At 36.8% G+C, this 18,264-nt stretch overlaps 1 protein-coding gene across 3 annotated transcripts; it reads right to left on the reverse strand.

Annotated features, from left to right (window-relative positions):
• Positions 1 to 702: 702 nt before the first annotated feature.
• Positions 703 to 16,284, reverse strand: LOC131157760 (proline-rich receptor-like protein kinase PERK15). Of its 3 annotated transcripts, XM_058112123.1 has the most exons (9): positions 15,461 to 16,250; positions 14,444 to 14,980; positions 14,173 to 14,259; positions 14,016 to 14,086; positions 13,626 to 13,702; positions 2,232 to 2,379; positions 1,696 to 1,857; positions 1,172 to 1,460; positions 703 to 852 (listed from the first exon to the last, which is right to left on the reverse strand). In XM_058112123.1, the coding sequence occupies exons 1-8, from the start codon at positions 15,888 to 15,890 to the stop codon at positions 1,179 to 1,181; spliced, it is 1,794 nt and encodes a 597-aa protein (XP_057968106.1). In that variant the 5' UTR covers positions 15,891 to 16,250; the 3' UTR covers positions 703 to 852; positions 1,172 to 1,178. The 3 variants fall into 3 exon arrangements, with proteins under 3 accessions (XP_057968106.1, XP_057968105.1, XP_057968107.1); XM_058112122.1 differs by lacking the exon at positions 703 to 852 and having other exon boundaries at positions 889 to 1,460; positions 15,461 to 16,284; XM_058112124.1 differs by lacking the exons at positions 703 to 852; positions 1,172 to 1,460; positions 1,696 to 1,857; positions 2,232 to 2,379 and adding an exon at positions 2,616 to 3,121 and having other exon boundaries at positions 15,461 to 16,284.
• Positions 16,285 to 18,264: the final 1,980 nt, after the last annotated feature.

Consider the following 18,264-nt stretch of genomic DNA (forward strand, 5'->3'; position numbering starts at 1 on the left):
TAGTTATTAGTGATATATAATTCATTTCTTGAATGAAGAACTATCTCTTGATTTAAATAAATGTTAAATAAATTAATTTTTTTTTAATTTAATTAATATAATTATTTTTATCATAAATTAATATGATAATCATATATAATAAGTACGCATAAAATTCAAAACTAAGGTAATTGTGCACTATAACTGCATATTTGATATATAGAAATAAAGTGAAATGAAACCTAGCAGAATAGAATCATATTTATCACCTAATTTTTTCAGAATCTCACCCCTAAGGCATTCCCCTCTGCAAGGATCAATTTTTTTCAAAATCGCATTGTGCCGCAAATTTACCCTTGAAAAATACAATTGTAGTTCACAAGGGCAAAAGCTATTTAAATTTTTTGTCTAAGGCATTCTATTTAGTGAATTGTACAATTAAGATTAGTGATAGTTAATGGCTATTCTTTGATGCACGAAAATAGGATAAAATCGGACTAAATATAATTATAACTATTTTTTAATTTTTTTTTAAGTTTCTCATTCAAATTTTAGTTTTACTTTTCAATCTCATCTCGCTTCTTTGGGTAAATCAATTTCTTAGATAAAAAATTCATGAGCTTCTCAAAGTCAATTTAAATCATTCTTCAAAATTTACCCCAAGTAAACAAATTAAAAAAAAATGACGCACCTTATTCAAAATAAAATCGAAACATATTTCATACTAAGGAATATATTTCATAATTCTAACATGCCAAACGCCAATGTCATGTGGTGCTTTGCAGTTTACCACTCTCTCTCAAATGACTCTTTACTTGGCACCATTGCCCTTGGATTTGAATCATTTAATGAGTGCTATTTGGTTGATCACATCTACAGGAAAAAAATAAAAAAAACACATTGATCAGATGGTTCCAACAATTCCATTTCAATCAGTATCCCTCAATAATGTAAAAAACCTTTAGGCAAAATATCTAAAACAAGCACCCAAAAATTAGATGAAGATTGATTCAAGCTGACATATTCTGTACATCTTATACCTAAAAAATGGTCAGCTCCTATCTCCTTATGATGCAGATACGCACGGGGTGGGTGGCGTGGTATGCATGCAGTTGTTTTCTAAAGCAATGTAGATAATTAAAGAATCATCAAAAAATGAAGAGCTCTATCTGCGAAAGAGCAGCAATTTCACCAATGTATCAGACTTGCTTCTTCATTCCCACTTCCACCCCTTGTGACATTTGCTGATCTCCACTGCTCGCGCTAGATGGGTGCGCGCCGAACTCGCTGATAGGTCCACTGGCCTCACTGGGGTCATGATCCAGGCTTTCTAATGCCATCTTCCTGAATTTCTTCAGGTCGTTGTAATGGCCCGAGTCATAGTCTGAGCTTCCATAGGAACTGTACACTGTGCTATGCCCAGGTCTGATCCCCTCGTTTAGAGAATCTAGCGATATGTTCCCTTCCAAAGCTCGGACTACCTGCTTCGTGTGGTGATGGCAGAAGGGTTAAAATGCCAACATGAGATGAAGATAAAAGACTTTCTCTTTCAATTACAGCTTATAAAGTTAAGTGTCAAATTGAAAGGGTACAAACTTTGTTAGTGTACTTGAAATATTGAACAAGAAATGGTCATAACACGAGGACCTGCATTTCATGCCCAGAGAAACAGCAGAATTCAACTCAACAATCACCGTTGAATTGATTGAGAGTTACCTGGCTCATGCGTGGCCGGCGCCGCGCTGAATGACGGATACAGACAGCCGCACAAGCAACCATTCGAGCCATCTCACTGGAGTTGTAATCCTTCTGCAATCTAGGATCCACGATGGCATCGAAGTTCCCGTCTTCAAAAGCTTGCATTAGCAGAGGCCTTGCCTAAAACATCAAATGATATGACATGTTATATTTCCCATACCATCCAAGTTTGTAATTAAGGACTATCCTGTATTAATATGAAACACAAAAAAGTCAATTTGGAAGACCATGATCATCACTCAAAACAAAAAGTACTGTGTAACAGTGAGATATGACCTTCTATCAAATATCTTTCACAATGGATGTGCCTGCGTTGAGGAGTTGTCATTATTTTATAATAAAAGCCATGTGATGTCAACAAAATGCAAAATAGGAATTATCTATGCCTATGGCTGGAGGTCATGTACCAAGAAGAGTTTACCAGCATTTGCAAATACATTCAAGTTCAACCATTAGAAAGTACTATTTATGAAGGCGGACAAGAAAACTCTCACCCAGTCAACAATGCTGTCTTCAATGAAGTATTGAGCTTTATCGATTGGCCGATGCCCAGTGATCAACTCCAGAAGCACAACCCCAAAGGAGAAGACATCTGACCTATCAGTAAGCTTCCCACTTGAAGCATACTCTGGGGCCAAGTAACTGCAAGCAGTACGCGTGCATGTGAGCAATAAGAAAAAGGAAGCACACAAGATGCACAAGCACTGTTAAGACTGTATTCCCTGTTCAAAATATTAGCAGCTCCAAAAATTGGCAGAACAGTACAATATTTTTCTCTGTTAGGGCAGCAAGAGCAGCTAATCATAGAAGTCCTGCTGTTTATATGTTGTGATATGGATCGTATAATGAAGATACGCAGCAGAATAAACAACAAGAAGTAAATGTAAATAACACTCACATAACCATAACAAGATCAACACAAAGATTTTACGTGGTTCGGCAAAACCTACATCCGCGGAAGCAATGACACACAATTTCACTAAGGAAATCAAAATGTACACAATACAGTTCTCTAACGATCATCTCCCATCTCAAAATATGCCCAGATGACATATATAGAAGTTCCACGGAGGTTTCCCCCCATTTGCCCAACCACCCAACGTTCAAAAAATTCAAAATTCAGAAAAACTGCTGCAGCCTAGGCGCCTCTCATCGACGAACGCAGGGCCTCGTCGACGAGACCAAAAAGACCCTTTGTCGACGAATATAGGGCTCTCGTCGACGATGCCAAAAATCTGAAAGTTTTCTGCTCTCGGTAATTGTTTGTCGACGAGCTTCAAAACCTTCGTCGACGAACCTCTGCTGTTCCCTCACCGATGAGCATAGGCTCCTCGTCGACGAATCCTGCTGTGCTGCTCCCTTCATATTTTTCCTCCTTTCTTCTCTGCTTATCAAAACAGAAGTATAAGAGCCACAAATAACATTATATATTGTGTATCCAAACCCAAAAATGACATCAAGTGTCAATGTAACATAGCCTATCCAACAATGGAATGTCCACTTTTCTATTCTTCTATTCTCTTCAGGGGTGTGTTGGGTGGTGGAGTGTAATTGAAATAATTTAGTGAGCCATGGATATTTGATTTCACATCGTAATATCCTCTTATTGCCACTGAATCGCTAAGTTATCATCTATGAAGCATGAATGCTTCTAGACCACGAGTCCATGACCATATCATGTCTTTTCTGTATCAAAGAAGGTGGGGTATGCGCGTCAAGCTAAGACTATTATCATATTGTTTCTATATCAAAGTGTTGGGTTTCTGAGTCCCTTTCCTACATGGAAAAAAATCCAAAAATTGTTCATAGATTTTAGGGATATTTACTGGTAAAAAAAAGTCCATAATTTGAGCTGAGCCGCTACGGGTCACTATATATATATCTCTAATGTGCCCTAGGGTTTTCAGGTGTTGATTGAAGAGAACAGAGGTTTGGAGAGAAAAATAGATTTTTAGTAGCCTTCATTCAACTCTGTGCAGCTCCATTCAAACGAGCAACCTGCAATGATCCATTGTTGGATCGAGCTGAAATTTTAACTAGACGTTCTTGAATCGTGGTTCTTCCATCTGAAAGGTGGGATTGGCAATTGGTTTTCTGTAGCTACGTGTTTTGTGGCCAAACAGCAGGCTCTGGTTTTGGTGATATTTCTCCAACTTTCTTCACACTCTTACTGTTTCAGGAAGCTTTATATATGTTGATAGTATTCTATGCACTTCTTGTTAAGTGTTATGAATTGGACAATATAAAACTGCAATTGGTGATGGTGGAGTTTGATGGACCTTTGGTTTTGTGGTTTTTACCATTCACATTGAGGGGGTTTTTTACATTAACATTTATGTTCTTTTGTGTGTTTGTGTTTTTGTGCATTCTTGTTTTTTATGTTGTGTTTTTCCATAGGGGTTTTTGCCCATGTTTCAGATTATTTTTTTCACATTCTTGCATAAGATTATTTCGGCAGATAAACTACCCTACAATGAAAACAACACAATCAGACAAAAGAACACAAAATTCTAATGCAGAAAAACTCCCTCAATGTAAAGGGTAAAAACTACGGGACCAAAGGTCCAGGCTCCAATATCACCAATTTCAATTTAAAATTTTTCCAACTTATTGCACTCAACAAGCATGAATCAGTATAAGTGTGAAGAAGGTTGGAGAAATATCATCAAAATACCCCCCCCCCCCCCAAAATCAGATTGAAGAACCATGAGTCAGGAACGTCCAATTAAAATTTTAGCTCAATCCAACAGTATATCGCTGCAGATCTCTCATTTGAAAGGAACTGCATAGAGCTGAATGAAGGCTAGGAAAAATTTGTCTCTCCCAAACTGTTAGGAATCTACGCACAATAAACACACGTCAGAAAAATAAGAGACACCAGAAATTACGTGGTTCGGTCTAGATTGACCTACATCCACAGAGCACACCACAATCCACTATGAAATCGGGAGAAAATACAAACTCTCTTCTCAGCTCTCTCTGCACTCTTCCTCATGCTCTTTTCTACACCTTTTCACTTGCACACACTTCTTTATTTTTAGATGGCTGGAGAAATTATAGTAAATGGCAGATTAAATTGTAATCAATTTCGGCTTCAATCAATAGCTGCGGATTACAGCTCAAAGTGGCTCAACAGCTCACACGCGGCATCAGCTCACACGCGTCTCTGGCTCTAGCTACTCAACAATCTCCCACTTGAAGACGGAGACGCCTCCTCAATTAGTGATAAATGATGTGCTCAAATATGTCTTCAGGCATGAAGACCAACTGAAATTGAACACAACTTCAGCTTTTTTGTAGTTACCACCTTTGTTAACATATATGCTGGATTCCTACTATTTTGGATTTTTTTCAAGTGTCAACACGCCATCCTCTAACAGAGATCTGACGAAGTGATAATAAAGTCCAATATGTTTGGTTCTGGAATGAAATGTAGAGTTCTTTGCTAGATGTATTGTACTCTGACTATCACCATGCAAAACATTTCTCTCCTGCTTTATTCCGGCCTCTATTAACAAACCTTGAAGTCAAATCATCTCTTTACTTGCTTCTATCACTGCTATGTACTCAACTTCTATAGTGGATAGAACAACAATCTTCTATATCTGCGACATCCAACTAATAGTTGTTGTGCCAATAGTGAATATATACCCGGTGATGCTTTTGCGATAATCAATTTCACCTGCAAAATCAGCATCTACATAACCTTGAATTTTCAAGTCGCTTTTGCTGAAACATAGGCACTTATCAATAGTGCCACGTGGATATCTCAAAATCAACTTCACTGCTTCCTAGTAAGTCTTTCCTGGATTTGACATGTACCTGCTAACAGCTCCCATTGCTTGGCCAATATCTAGTCTGGTACCAACCATAGCATACATGAGACTTCCAATGGTTAAGGCGTATGGTACCTTAGCCATGAAATTTTTTTCATCATCTGTCTGGGGAGACTGATCCTTAGAAAGACGGAAGTGACCTGCCAATGGTGTATTTACCGTTTTGGCGCTGTTCATGTTACACCTCTGTAAAACATGGCTAATGTACTCTGACTGAGATAACCGTAACGTTCCTTACTACTTATCTCTAGAGATCTGCATCCCAAGAATTTGTTTTGCAGGACCTAAGTCTTTTAATGTCAAACTCCTCTGACGATTGCTGTTTCAATTTTCTGATGTCTTCTATATATGATCCCGCGACTAGCATATCATCAACATATAACAATAGGATAATATAGCTAGTACGATACCTTTTGAAGTAGCAATAGTGGTCGGCATTGCACTTCTGAAAATTTTTCCTCTGTATACAACCGTCAAACTTCTTGTACCACTACCTAGGAGCTTGTTTGAGACCATACAAGCTCCTCTTCAATCTGCACACAAGATTCTCTTTACTTTTAACTGAGAAACCTTCTGACTGTTACATATAAATTTTCTCACCAAGATCACTGTGAAGAAATGTCGTCTTCACGTCCAACTGCTCAAGATGTAAGCCTTCTGAGGCAACAATACTCAAGACAGATCTGATGGTTGTCAGTTTCACAACTGGTGCAAAAATATCAATATAGTCAATTCCTTCCTTCTGCTCGAAACCTTTGACTACTAACCAGGCTTTATACCTCTTGGATCCATCATGCTTTTCTTTGATCCCGTACACCCATTTGTTGTGAAGAGCCTTCTTACCTTTGGGCAACTTAGCTAGTTCCCATGTTTTGTTGGAGGTAAGAGATTTCATCTCATTTTTCATTGCAAGCTCCTCCTTGCTCGAACCTCCTGCCTGACATGCTTCAACATAGAATTCAGGTTCTCCTCCATCTGTGAGAAATAAATGATTCACATACCTCCTATTTGGTACATGCTGCCGAGAAGATCTCCTAAACTCTTGAGCTGAAGTAGGAGGCAATGGTGCAACGATCTGCTCCACAGGTTCCTCTGCCTGAGGATTCTCGGTGTTCCGCTATCGTATGGGACATCATCCACATCTACATGGGTTGTTTCAAACTCTGTAGGTTCTGTTGTGTGTGTATCTTTGTACATTACCTTTTCATCAAAAAACACATCTCTGTTTCTGATCACCTTTTTGTTTTCATCATCCCAAATGCGATACCCATATTCATCTCCACCATAATCGACGAAAGTGCATTTTCGGAATTTTGGATTAAGCTTATTCCTGACATGATCATTGATATGTACATACGCAACACAACCAAAAACTCTCAAATGTGAAAGTCTTACCTCTTTACCACTCCATACTTCTTCTGGTAGTCTATAGTCCAATGGTACTGATGGACTCCTATTAATCAAGTAAGCTGCTGTGTTGACTGCTTCTGCCCAAAACATCTTTGGTAAGCCTGACTGTATACGCGTGCTTCTGGCTTTTTCTGTCAACGATCTATTCATCCACTCGGCTATGCCATTGTGCTGAGGCATACCTAGCACAGTTTTTCCATCTTGATACCATTCTCATGGCAGAATTTCTTAAAATCGGTGTCATCATACTCACCACCGTTATCGGTTCTCAGTTTCTTGATTTTCAAATCAATTTCATTTTCAACCATTGCTTTCCAAATCTTAAAGGCATCAGATTTGTATTTCAGGAGTAAACCCATACCTTCCGAGAATGATCGTCAATAAATGTCACGAAGTAATGCTTCCCAATTGTGGATGAAATAGTCGTTGGTCCCCATACATCTGAATGGACTAGCACAAGTCTCTCCTTCTTTCTTTGGGGTACTGGTGTTCGTCTTGAAACTGACCCTCTTCTGTTTTCCAAGTATGCAATTCTCACACGTGTCAATCTTCACTGACTGTAATCACTCAACTTTCCCTTTGAGTGCATCACCCTGAGTCCCTTCTCACTCAGGTGTCCGAGTCGTTGATGCCAAATGTTGCTATCATCATTTCCTGTAGCAACTGTAATAGACATGCATGTGTTAGGGGTTACATAAAGAGTTCCACTTTTATTACCTAATGCAATCGTGAGTGCACCCTTCGAAATCTTCCATTCATTACCAATGAATGTTGTGTTATATCCTTCATCTGCTAGTTGATCAACTGAGATCAAGTTCTTCCTCAGATCTGGAATATATCTGACATCTCTCAGCTTTCATACTGACTTGTTCATCTTGATTTTCACTGTCCCCTTGCCAGTTATGTCGCTAGGTTGATCATTGCTAAGGTATACTTTACCGAAGTCACTTGGTATATATACTTCGCTAGGCAATCTCTACTGCAAGTGGCATGAAACGAAGCTCCAGAGTCTAACACCTAAAACTTCTTTTTGCTCTCCAAAGAGCAGATCAACATATCATCATTTTCTGAAGTAACATTTACTTCTTTCTTCACCTTCGTCTCATATTCTTTCTTCGGACATTTGCATTGATTTCTATAATGACTGGTTTTTCCACAGTTCCAACATTCTATATTCTTTGTGCCTTGTGAACCTGTGTCCTGTTTTTGGATCTGGACCTAGATTTGTCGCGATTGTTTGATCGTCAGTGTCTGCTTCCTCTGCCTCAACTTTCCATGTTCAAGGCTAAACTTGAAGTGGAACTATGGTTTGACTGCATTCTGATTTCTTCCGTCAAAATCATGCTAACGACCTCATCATATACTAACTTTGATTGCCCTGCGGAACTACTGATTTCAGTAACAATACCATTCCAACTTTCGGGCAACTGACTGAGAATCAGTAGAGCACGAATCTCACTATCAAATGTAATCCCAACTGAAGCGAGTTGATTCGACAACTCGTTGAAACTATTCAAATGCCTACTAAAACTTTCACCTGTAGACATGGTCATAGTAAATAACATTTTCATAAGATGTACCTTATTAGCGGCGGACGACTGCTCGTACATGTTAGAAAGCGCATCCATTAGAGATTTGGTGGTTGATATGTGCTTGATATTAAATGCCACAGACTTTGACAACGTCATTCTGATAGCTTCAAGAGCTTTACGGTCAAGCAACTCCTACTCATCCTTGTTCATAGGTCCTGGCTTTCCCTTCAATGGTAAGTGCAACTCCTACTCGTCCTCGTTCATAGATCCTAGCTTTCCCTTCAATGGTAAGTGCAACTCATTCATAGATCCTAGCTATCAGAATGACGTTGTCAAAGTCTGTGGCATTTAATATCAAGCACATATCAACCACCAAGTCTCTAATGGATGCGCTTTCTAACATGTACGAGCAACCGTCGGCCGCTAATAAGGTACATCTTATGAAAATGTTATTTATTATGACCATGTCTGCAGGTGAAAGTTTTATTAGGCATTTGAATAGTTTCAACGAGTTGTCGAATCAACTCGCTTCAGTTGGGATTACATTTGATAGTGAGATTCGTGCCCTACTGATTCTCAGTCAATTGTCCGAAAGTTGGAATGGCATTGTTACTACAATCAGTAGTTCCGCAGGAAAATCAAAGTTAGTATACGATGAGGTCGTTAGCATGATTTTGACGGAAGAAATCAGAATGCAGTCAAACCATGGTTCCACTTCGAGTTTAGCCTTGAACATGGAAATTCGAGGCAGAGGAAGCAGAAATTGACGATCAAACAATCGCGGCAAATCTAGGTCCAAACGGTCCAAATCCAAAAATCCCAGAGGTTCTCAGGACATAGGTTCCCAAGGCACAAAGAATATAGAATGCTGGAACTGTGGAAAAACTGGTCATTACAAAAACTAGTGCAAAGGTCTGAAGAAAGAATATGAGACGAAGGCGAAGATAGAAGCAAATGTTGCTTTAGAAAATGATGATATGTTGATTTGCTCTTTGGAGAGCAAAAAGGAGTCTTGGGTGTTAGACTCTGGAGCTTCGTTTCATGCCACTTGCAGTAGAGATTGCCTAGAGAAGTATATACTAGGTGACTTCGGTAAAGTATACCTTGGCAATGATTAACTTTGCGACATAACAGGCAAGGGGGCAGTAAAGATCAAGATGAACGGGTCAGTATGGAAGCTGAGAGATGTCAAATATATTTCAGATCTGAGGAAGAACTTGATCTCAGTCGGTCAACTGATAGATGAAGGATATAACACAACATTCATTGGTAATGAATGGAAGATTTCGAAGGGTACACTCATGATTTCACAAGATAATAAAAGTGGAACTCTTTATGTAACCCCTAATGCATGCATGTCTATTACAGTTGCTACAGGAAATGATGATAGCAACATTTGACATCAATGACTCGGACACCTGAGTGAGAAGGGACTTAGGGTGATGCACTCAAAGGGAAAGTTGAGTGATTTACAGTTAGTGAAGATTGACACGTGTGAGGATTGCATACTTGGGAAACAGAAGAGGGTCAGTTTCCAGACGAACACCAGTACCCCAAAGAATGAGAGACTTGAGCTAGTCCATTCAGATGAATATGAGTATCGCATTTGGGATGATGAAAACAAAAAGGCGATCAGAAACAAAGATGTGTTTTTGATGAAAAGGTAATGTACAAAGATAGACACACAACAAAACCTACAGAGTTTGGAACAACCTATGTAGATGTGGATGATGTCCTAAAAGGTGTAGGGACACGATAGCGGAACACCGAGAATCCTTAGGTAGAGGAACCTATGGAGCAAATCGTTGCACCATTGCCTCCTACTCCAGCTCCAGAGCTTAAGAGATCTTCTCGGCAGCATGAACCAAATAGGAGGTATGTGAATCATTTACTTCTCACAGATGGAGGAGAACCTGAATTCTATGTTGAAGCATGTCAGGCAGGAGATTTGAGCAAGGGGAAGCTTGCAATGAAAAACGAGATGAAATCTCTTACCTCCAACAAAACATGGGAACTAGCTAAGTTGCCCAAAGGTAAGAAGACTCTTCATAACAAATGGGTGTACGGGATCAAAGAAGAGCATGATGGATCCAAGAGGTATAAAACCCAGTTAGTAATCAAACGTTTCGAGCAAAAGGAAGGAATTGACTACATTGATATTTTTACACCAATTGTGAAGCTGACAACCATCAAATCTGTCTTGAGTATTGTTGCCTCAGAAGGCTTACATCTTGAGCAGTTGGACATGAAGACAGCATTTCTTCACGGTGATCTTGATGAGAAAATTTATATGTAACAGACAGAAGGTTTCTCAATTAAAAGTAAAGAAAATCTTGTGTGCAAATTGAAGAAGAACTTATATGGTCTCAAACAAGCTCCTAGGTAGTGGTACAAGAAGTTTGACAACTGTATGCAGAGGAAAAATTTTCAGAAGTGCAATGCCGACCACTATTGCTACTTCAAGAGGTATCATACTAGCTATATTATCCTATTGTTATATGTTGATGATATTCTAGTAGTGGGATCATATATAGAAGAGATCAGAAAATTGAAACAACAATTGTCAGAGGAGTTTGACATGAAAGACTTGGGTCCTGCAAAACAGATTCTTGGGATGCGGATCTCTAGAGATAAGCAACAAGGAATGTTGCGGTTATCTCAGTCAGAGTACATTAGCCGTATTTTACAAAGGTTTAACATGAGCAGCACCAAAATGGTAAATACACCATTGGCAGGTCACTTCTGTCTCATGTACCATACGCCTTAGCCGTTGGAAGTCTTATGTATGCTATGGTTGGTACCAGACCAGATATTGGCTAAGCAATGGGAGCTGTCAGCAGGTACATGTCAAATCCACGGAAGACATATTTAAGCACATCATTTATCACTGGTTGAGGAGGTGTCTCTATCTCCAAGTGGGAGATTGTTGAGTAGCTGGAGCCAGAGACGCGTGTGAGCTGGTGCCACATGTGAGCTGTTAAGCGCGTTGAGCAGTAATCCGCAGCTGTCTGCGACTATTGATTGAAGCCGAAATTGATTACAATTTTTTTGCCATTTACTGTAATTTCTCCAGCCACCTATAAATAGAGAAGTGTGTGCAAGTGAAAACGTAGGTCAATCTAGACCGAATCACGTAATTTTTGGTGTCTCTTATTTTTCTAGCGTGTGTTTATTATTCGTAGATTCCTAGCATAGTGGTCTCAAATTATGGGCTTTGTCCACAAGTAAATATCTCTATATATAAGAAACAAGTTTTAGACTTTTTTGGAAATCCAAAAACCCAAAACAAAGAGAATATAAGTGCATCGAGTTAACTCGTGAGTTATATGAGCTCAACTCACTCTGTAGCTTGACACGACTCAAACTCTACTTGAGTGAGTTCAAGTCGAGCTCAAGCTAAAGTAGTTTGTTTGAAGGGTCAAGTGACTCGAGTTTAAGTTCTTTAAAATAAAAATCGAGAGAATAATCAAGCTTTATTAAACTTTTGTTAATTTATTATTTTTATATTGTATAAGTAATATAATATATTTTTATAGGTACATTTAATGTTATATACATAAAATATGTCTTATACATATTTAATATTACTATATAACCGCTTAGAAAAAAATATATTTTATAACCGCATCGATCTTAATTAAATTAAGCAGGTCAATTTCAAAATGAGTTTCAAGTTTAAAATTTTCAAAATTTTCAAGTTGGTTAAATTTCGGGTATCTTACTTTCTTTATTCAAGTTGACTTGAATTTACCCTTGAAAACAAATACTGATACTCCTAGGAAATTCTTTGAAATCATGTCGGATAATTCAAAAACTTTTCATATACTTAGTCTTCAACATATCTTAGTTTATTTTCAATTTTTTTTTCTAAATAAACTAAGAAAATAGGACAATATATGATGAAGACAAAAAACTTTTTTTGAATCATTGTACTTCTACTGGTTTATTTTTCTATTTAGGAATCGTTCGGAAACACTTGTGCAAAACTGCTTTTCAAAAAAAAGTACTGAATTTAATAAGTATTGATAATAAGTGTTGAACTGAAAAGGTGTTAAATATTATAAGTGGTGTTTGATTGTGTTTAAAATAAGTGGCATTTGGATACTTACTTTTATTATGTGGTACTATATGATTAATTTTAAATATTTTTTAGATTACAAATATTAATATTTTTGAATTTAAAATTTTCATTAATAATTATTTTAATTATTTATAACTAAAATTTAAATATTTTCTATTAAAAATAATATAAAATCATTAATTTTAATTAATAATAATCTTTTTATTAATGTATATTTATAACATATTACTATCATACTAAATTATGATAAAAATAATATTATTAATTAAATTTTAAATTTTAATTTATTTAATGTTAATTTAAACTAATAAATAGTTCTCGTTCAATCCATAATTGAATTATAATAACCAATATGTATATTTGTAATAAAAATAATATATTTTATAATTAAAATTTTAAATGATAATATATTAATTTTCTAATTAAATTTTAAATATTTTCTATTAAATAAAATAATATATTATTATAATTATAAATTAACAATAATCTTGTTATTAATTTATATTTATAACATATAATTATCACATTAATTTATATCAAAAATAATATTAATAACTGAATTAAAATTTTTAGTTTATATATTATTAATTTAGATTTATAGATGGTTCTTTTTGTTCATTCTAGAATTTAATCATATTTTATTAATAATTAATAGGTTATAATGCATAATAAAATAATATATGACTAATTTTTAATTAAAACTTTAATTAATATTTATGTTGACTGTTATTTTTAATTAACATATTAATATTTTTTAAAAATAAAAATAATATAATATTAGTTGAGATGCTTCTCAAAATTCATGCAACATAGAGCATGCTCATTCAACCCCTTTTAAGTTATTTACAACATATTTCAAACATTTTAAATTGAAATGCATAATAGATGGAAACATCAACAATGTCTGCTGAGAACTGATAAATTTTAAAAAAAAATAAAGAAAAAAAAAATAAAAATAATTAAAAATATAACAAAGCAAAAAGAACAAAAATAATATTTTTTCTTAAAAAAATAAAAGAAGAATCATACCCAAAAGTTCCCATCACTCGGGTAGAGACATGAGTCTCAGTATCCAAAGAAAACTTTGCGAGTCCAAAATCTGCAACCTGAAAGTAGGATTTAAATTTGCACACTTAATAATAACAACAATTGCTGCTTTTGGGAATATGAATTTAGAACATTATATTTGAATTTGAATGAATTCAGACAAATTTCAATACAATTTTACATTGCATCATATCCAAATTTAATACAACTCAAGCTCTGTATCGAAAGAAAATTTTCCTAAATTGCTTATCATAGCATATTAAACTAGGAACCAATGCTGAGAGGGGCCTAGAGGGAGAATGATTTCACGTGTATGATATATTTGACAGAGAACTCAGAATCACAAATATTATCTAATTTTGGAAGCCCTACCTTCGCCTCAAAATTGTAATCGAGAAGAATATTAGCTGCCTTAATATCACGGTGGATGATCCTTGGCTGACCTGAAATTGCAATTATTTCAACGAAAACCAGAACTCAAGCACTAATCAACACCTTAAACTAGAAAACTTGCACATTGTTTACTCACAGTCCTCATGCAAATAGGCAAGTCCCTTTGCAGATCCTAGAGCAATTTTCATCCTTGTTGTCCAGTCCATGAGCGGATTCCCTTTTCCTGCAATGTTATCTTTCTCTTGTAAGAATATAATTATCAGATAACAAAAGAACAGACCAGGCTGGCTGACAACTCAAAACGAAGAACAACATATACAGTAATCAGTGGGTCAATGAGAAATTAGATATTCAGTAATCAGCATCACAAACAATCTGCAAGGAGCTCAATCACTGAAGGGACTCACCGTGCAAATGGAACTCCAAGGTGCTATTTGGAACAAACTCATAGACGAGCAATCTCTGAGTCCCAGAAATGCAATACCCGACCAACGACACAAGGTGTCTGTGATGAACACGGCTAATAATCTCAACCTCTGCTTGAAATTCTCGCTCCCCCTGTCCGCTTCCAGCTTTCAACTGCTTGACCGCTACCTCTTTCCCACCTGCAAAGATTCCTTTATGAACATAGCCAAAGCCACCTTGACCGAGGAGATTGGCATTGGAGAAACCATTTGTGGCTATTGCTAGTTCTTCATACGTAAAGGCAATCTTAGAGAAACTCAAGGCAATGCCTGAGGGTGCCGGACGCAGTGGCTTCTCAGAGCAAAAGCTGCTACTCGTCGAAGAGTGTGCGTGGGGAGTGGGAACGAACGCTGGTGGCAGCTTGTCTTTCAGTGCAATCTGTGGCGGAGTGCTCGGCCTTGGCAGCAAAATGACTTCACTGTCAGTTGGTGTGGGAGCATTCTGCTGCCAACGCTGAGGTTGATCGGCAAAAGGATCACCTGAAGGATCAATAAAGAACAGAAAACTGAACTAGCAGATTTAGGCATCCCCACTGCTCGTGGAAATTGAAACAATCAGTCCTTTCTTGCGTAATGGTTTAGCACAAATAATTTAGTAACGTTTTGAGATTCAACTGTTTTAATAGACAATTGCTGTGGAAAAAATTTAAAACGGCAATATTCAAGAACACAATGTGCATTTTTCGACATGCTAGTTTATGGCTAAAGCTTTCAAACATTTCATCATTCAAAACGGTATCTTTTGTTGTAACAGCACCCCAGGAATCGTCATTTGATTTGAATTATCAGTTCATAGATTGATCTTCCCCGTACAATCACGGCCATTAGCACCAAATGATGAGATTTCACAGCAAGTTCAATGAAGTAAAAATATTATACAGAGAAACACAAAGCTTCCGACGCACAAAAAAACTTCACAACCACATAGGAACGGAAATAAGATTACCAACAAGGACTTACGTTTAGGCCCTGGTGGCGGTCTTCCATAGTCATTCTCTGCTTTAGGCTCTGGTGGAGGTTCTCCATAGTAACTCCCTTCTTTAGGCTCTGGTGGAGGTTCTCCATAGTCACTCCCTGCTTTAGAATCTGGTGGAGATTCTCCATAGTAAAAATCCTGTCTCCTGCGTCTACGGCGCATTAGGATGTAAATGATCGTGCCAAGCAGCATAAAAATTACTGCAATCAGAATTGCCAAAACGAACGCAATTTGTGCAAGCCTAGGGATGCCGTTCGGCGCCGGAAACGGGTCCAGCTCGGGCCCCGACGGCGAAATCGTGTCGTTCGTCACTGAAGAAGGGGCAGCCGGCGGCGGCGTATTGGTGCCGTTTCCCGGCAGAGGAGAAGCAGTCCCGTTGAATGAAGGCGGCCGAGCCGCACCGGAGGTCCACATCGCCGGCTCTTAGTATGACGTCACACCACCGAGCCACCTCCGCCTCCCCTCCGACTACAACTCCCTTCGCCGGTGTAGTATCCCCGGCAATCTCTGACTTCGCGGAGCTCTCTCTCTCTCTCTCTCTCTCTCTCCCTCTCCCGCTTTAGGCTCCCGGCAAACCGAACTTCATAGACACATGGTGAATGGACAGTGAAGAAGAGTGAGCACGGGCGCGGCTCCACCGTCCAGCGAAGCCGAAACGGCAGCGTTTTGGTCCCCTAACGACGCCGTTTCAGTCGCAGCGTCGGCGCAAAATCCCCAGTCAGGTCAGTGAGATTTTATTCTCATTGAAAGTGGTGATTCAGACGAGGTGAGAAATGCTAATCCCAATTAGCGGGTGGCGTGGAAAATTGTCAATGCAGGTCAAAAATCAAATCCCTATTTTTGTGGAATAGGGGGCGTAATCGTAGGCTATTTCAAGATTTATGGGCGTTTTGTGATTTCGTGATTTGTTGGTGGCCCTATTTAATTTGGAAAGTTTGTCCGTATCCGATACCAAATTATCATATTATCAAATCAATCCCCAAACTTTCTTTTTATAGGAAAAACTTATTCAAACATGCGTGCCTTGATGACTATATTATAATAAGGAAAATGCCTATGTGTTGATCATAATTAGATGGTGATGGGGAAAATATTAAGCATCTTGCCATGAATGTCATAATTCTTGTGATGCATTCCAACTAAGTATTTAGGTGTATTTTTTAAGTTATAGGCATATTTGAATCAATGGAATTGGTAGAATAAAATAGTCAAACTCGACTTGACTTAAAAATATTAAATTTAAAGTTCGACTTTTATTAAACTTTAACTTGATTTGGCTAGAAGTTTTTAAAACTCAAGTTTGATTCAACTATAAATTAATATTAAATATATATATATATAAGGTAAATATAATATTATATATTTATAGAATATATACTATATAATTTCTATAACATAAAAATAATAATGTTAATATATTTGTTTAGACTCGAAACTCAACTCTAGTACTATTTTTTAATTCTAACTCAACTCGTTTAGATATTTGACCCTGATTTTTCAATCCTTTTTTTTTATAACCATACATCTCTAATATTATAATATCATCATCAAAGTCAATGCAGTGGAAAAACATAATACTTCTAATCCTTATGTACAATACCAAAGTTCTAGAGTCTCCACATAAATACATATAACTCTTAAAAATCCAACTGATATCTCAAGGATTATACATCATATCCCCACTCCAAAAAATAAAAACACATACCTTGAACTATAGGAACTATGTCTCCTCTATCTCGAAGCTCGCTCTGCTTAGCTGTTTGAATTTCCTAAAATGTTTAAGATCTTTGGGGTAAGACACCTCTTAGTAAGTTGGGATAAATTATTATCAATGTGTGGCTAATGAGATTTAGTGTTTCACAACATGTTCATATAATAATTAATTTAACTGATAAATCATGATAAATGTACTCATATCCACATTCCTATATATATTTGCAACCATATACTTTTTTTGAAAATATGATAATGTTCAGTAAATATTTGTGTACGCAAAACAATATATTTGTCAAAATACAATCGTATGAGTGTATCGCATATGTAATGGGAAACTCATTCATATCATTGTCATGTAATAACCTCACATGACCGAATTGTGCGGTTCGAAGATAGGACTTAACCATGGCTGTCCTATCAGGCTAAGTCAAAATACCTCGTCTGTAGTACGATTGGCCCATTGCAGCCTATTCTGGACCCAAGAGCGGTCAACATCTCTCCGCAGGTTAAATCAACTTCCATTACCAACACGCTCCCCAAACTGTGTAGTTACACTAACTCAATCTCTAGCAACAGTAACATGCTCTCATAAACATCAATAACCAACCAGGTTCTCATTTCCACCACTCAATATACATATTACATCATGTCTGTGTATATCTTATCATGTCTGTATATGCCTCATTTCATCATATTTGTATAAATTGTATCTGTATAAATCACAAATCATTATATCTGATAAAACTTGTATATATATATATATATATATATATATATATCATCATTTCTGTATAAATCATATCTATATAAAGCATATATCTCACATAAATCACATTTCATCATATAATATTTTCACATATTTATTCACATTAATTAAAACCCTTTTTCATGTCACACAAATTTTCAATAATATTTTACAGTATAATAATTGTCTAGTAAAACATAGGATAGTCCAAGGCTACTTATTTTCAAATGCCCGATAAGTCAAAAAAATCACTAATAATATTTTCATATTATATTTTAATTTAATTGATTAATTTCCAAAAGTTCCTCACATAATTTATTCCGCTTA

Source organism: Malania oleifera, chromosome 6 (genome assembly GCF_029873635.1).
Source record: "Malania oleifera isolate guangnan ecotype guangnan chromosome 6, ASM2987363v1, whole genome shotgun sequence".
NCBI classification, from domain to species: Eukaryota; Viridiplantae; Streptophyta; class Magnoliopsida; order Santalales; family Ximeniaceae; genus Malania; species Malania oleifera.

Coding starts and splice junctions, on each gene's coding strand:
- LOC131157760 (XM_058112123.1), bottom strand. CDS start 15,890: ATGTGGACCTCCGGTGCGGCTCGGCCGCCTTCATTCAACGGGACTGCT. Junction 2,380..13,625: donor CGAGTGATGGGAACTTTTGG/GTATGATTCTTC, acceptor TACTGCTTGCAG/TTACTTGGCCCCAGAGTATG. Junction 1,858..2,231: donor AAGACAGCATTGTTGACTGG/GTGAGAGTTTTC, acceptor TTGATGTTTTAG/GCAAGGCCTCTGCTAATGCA.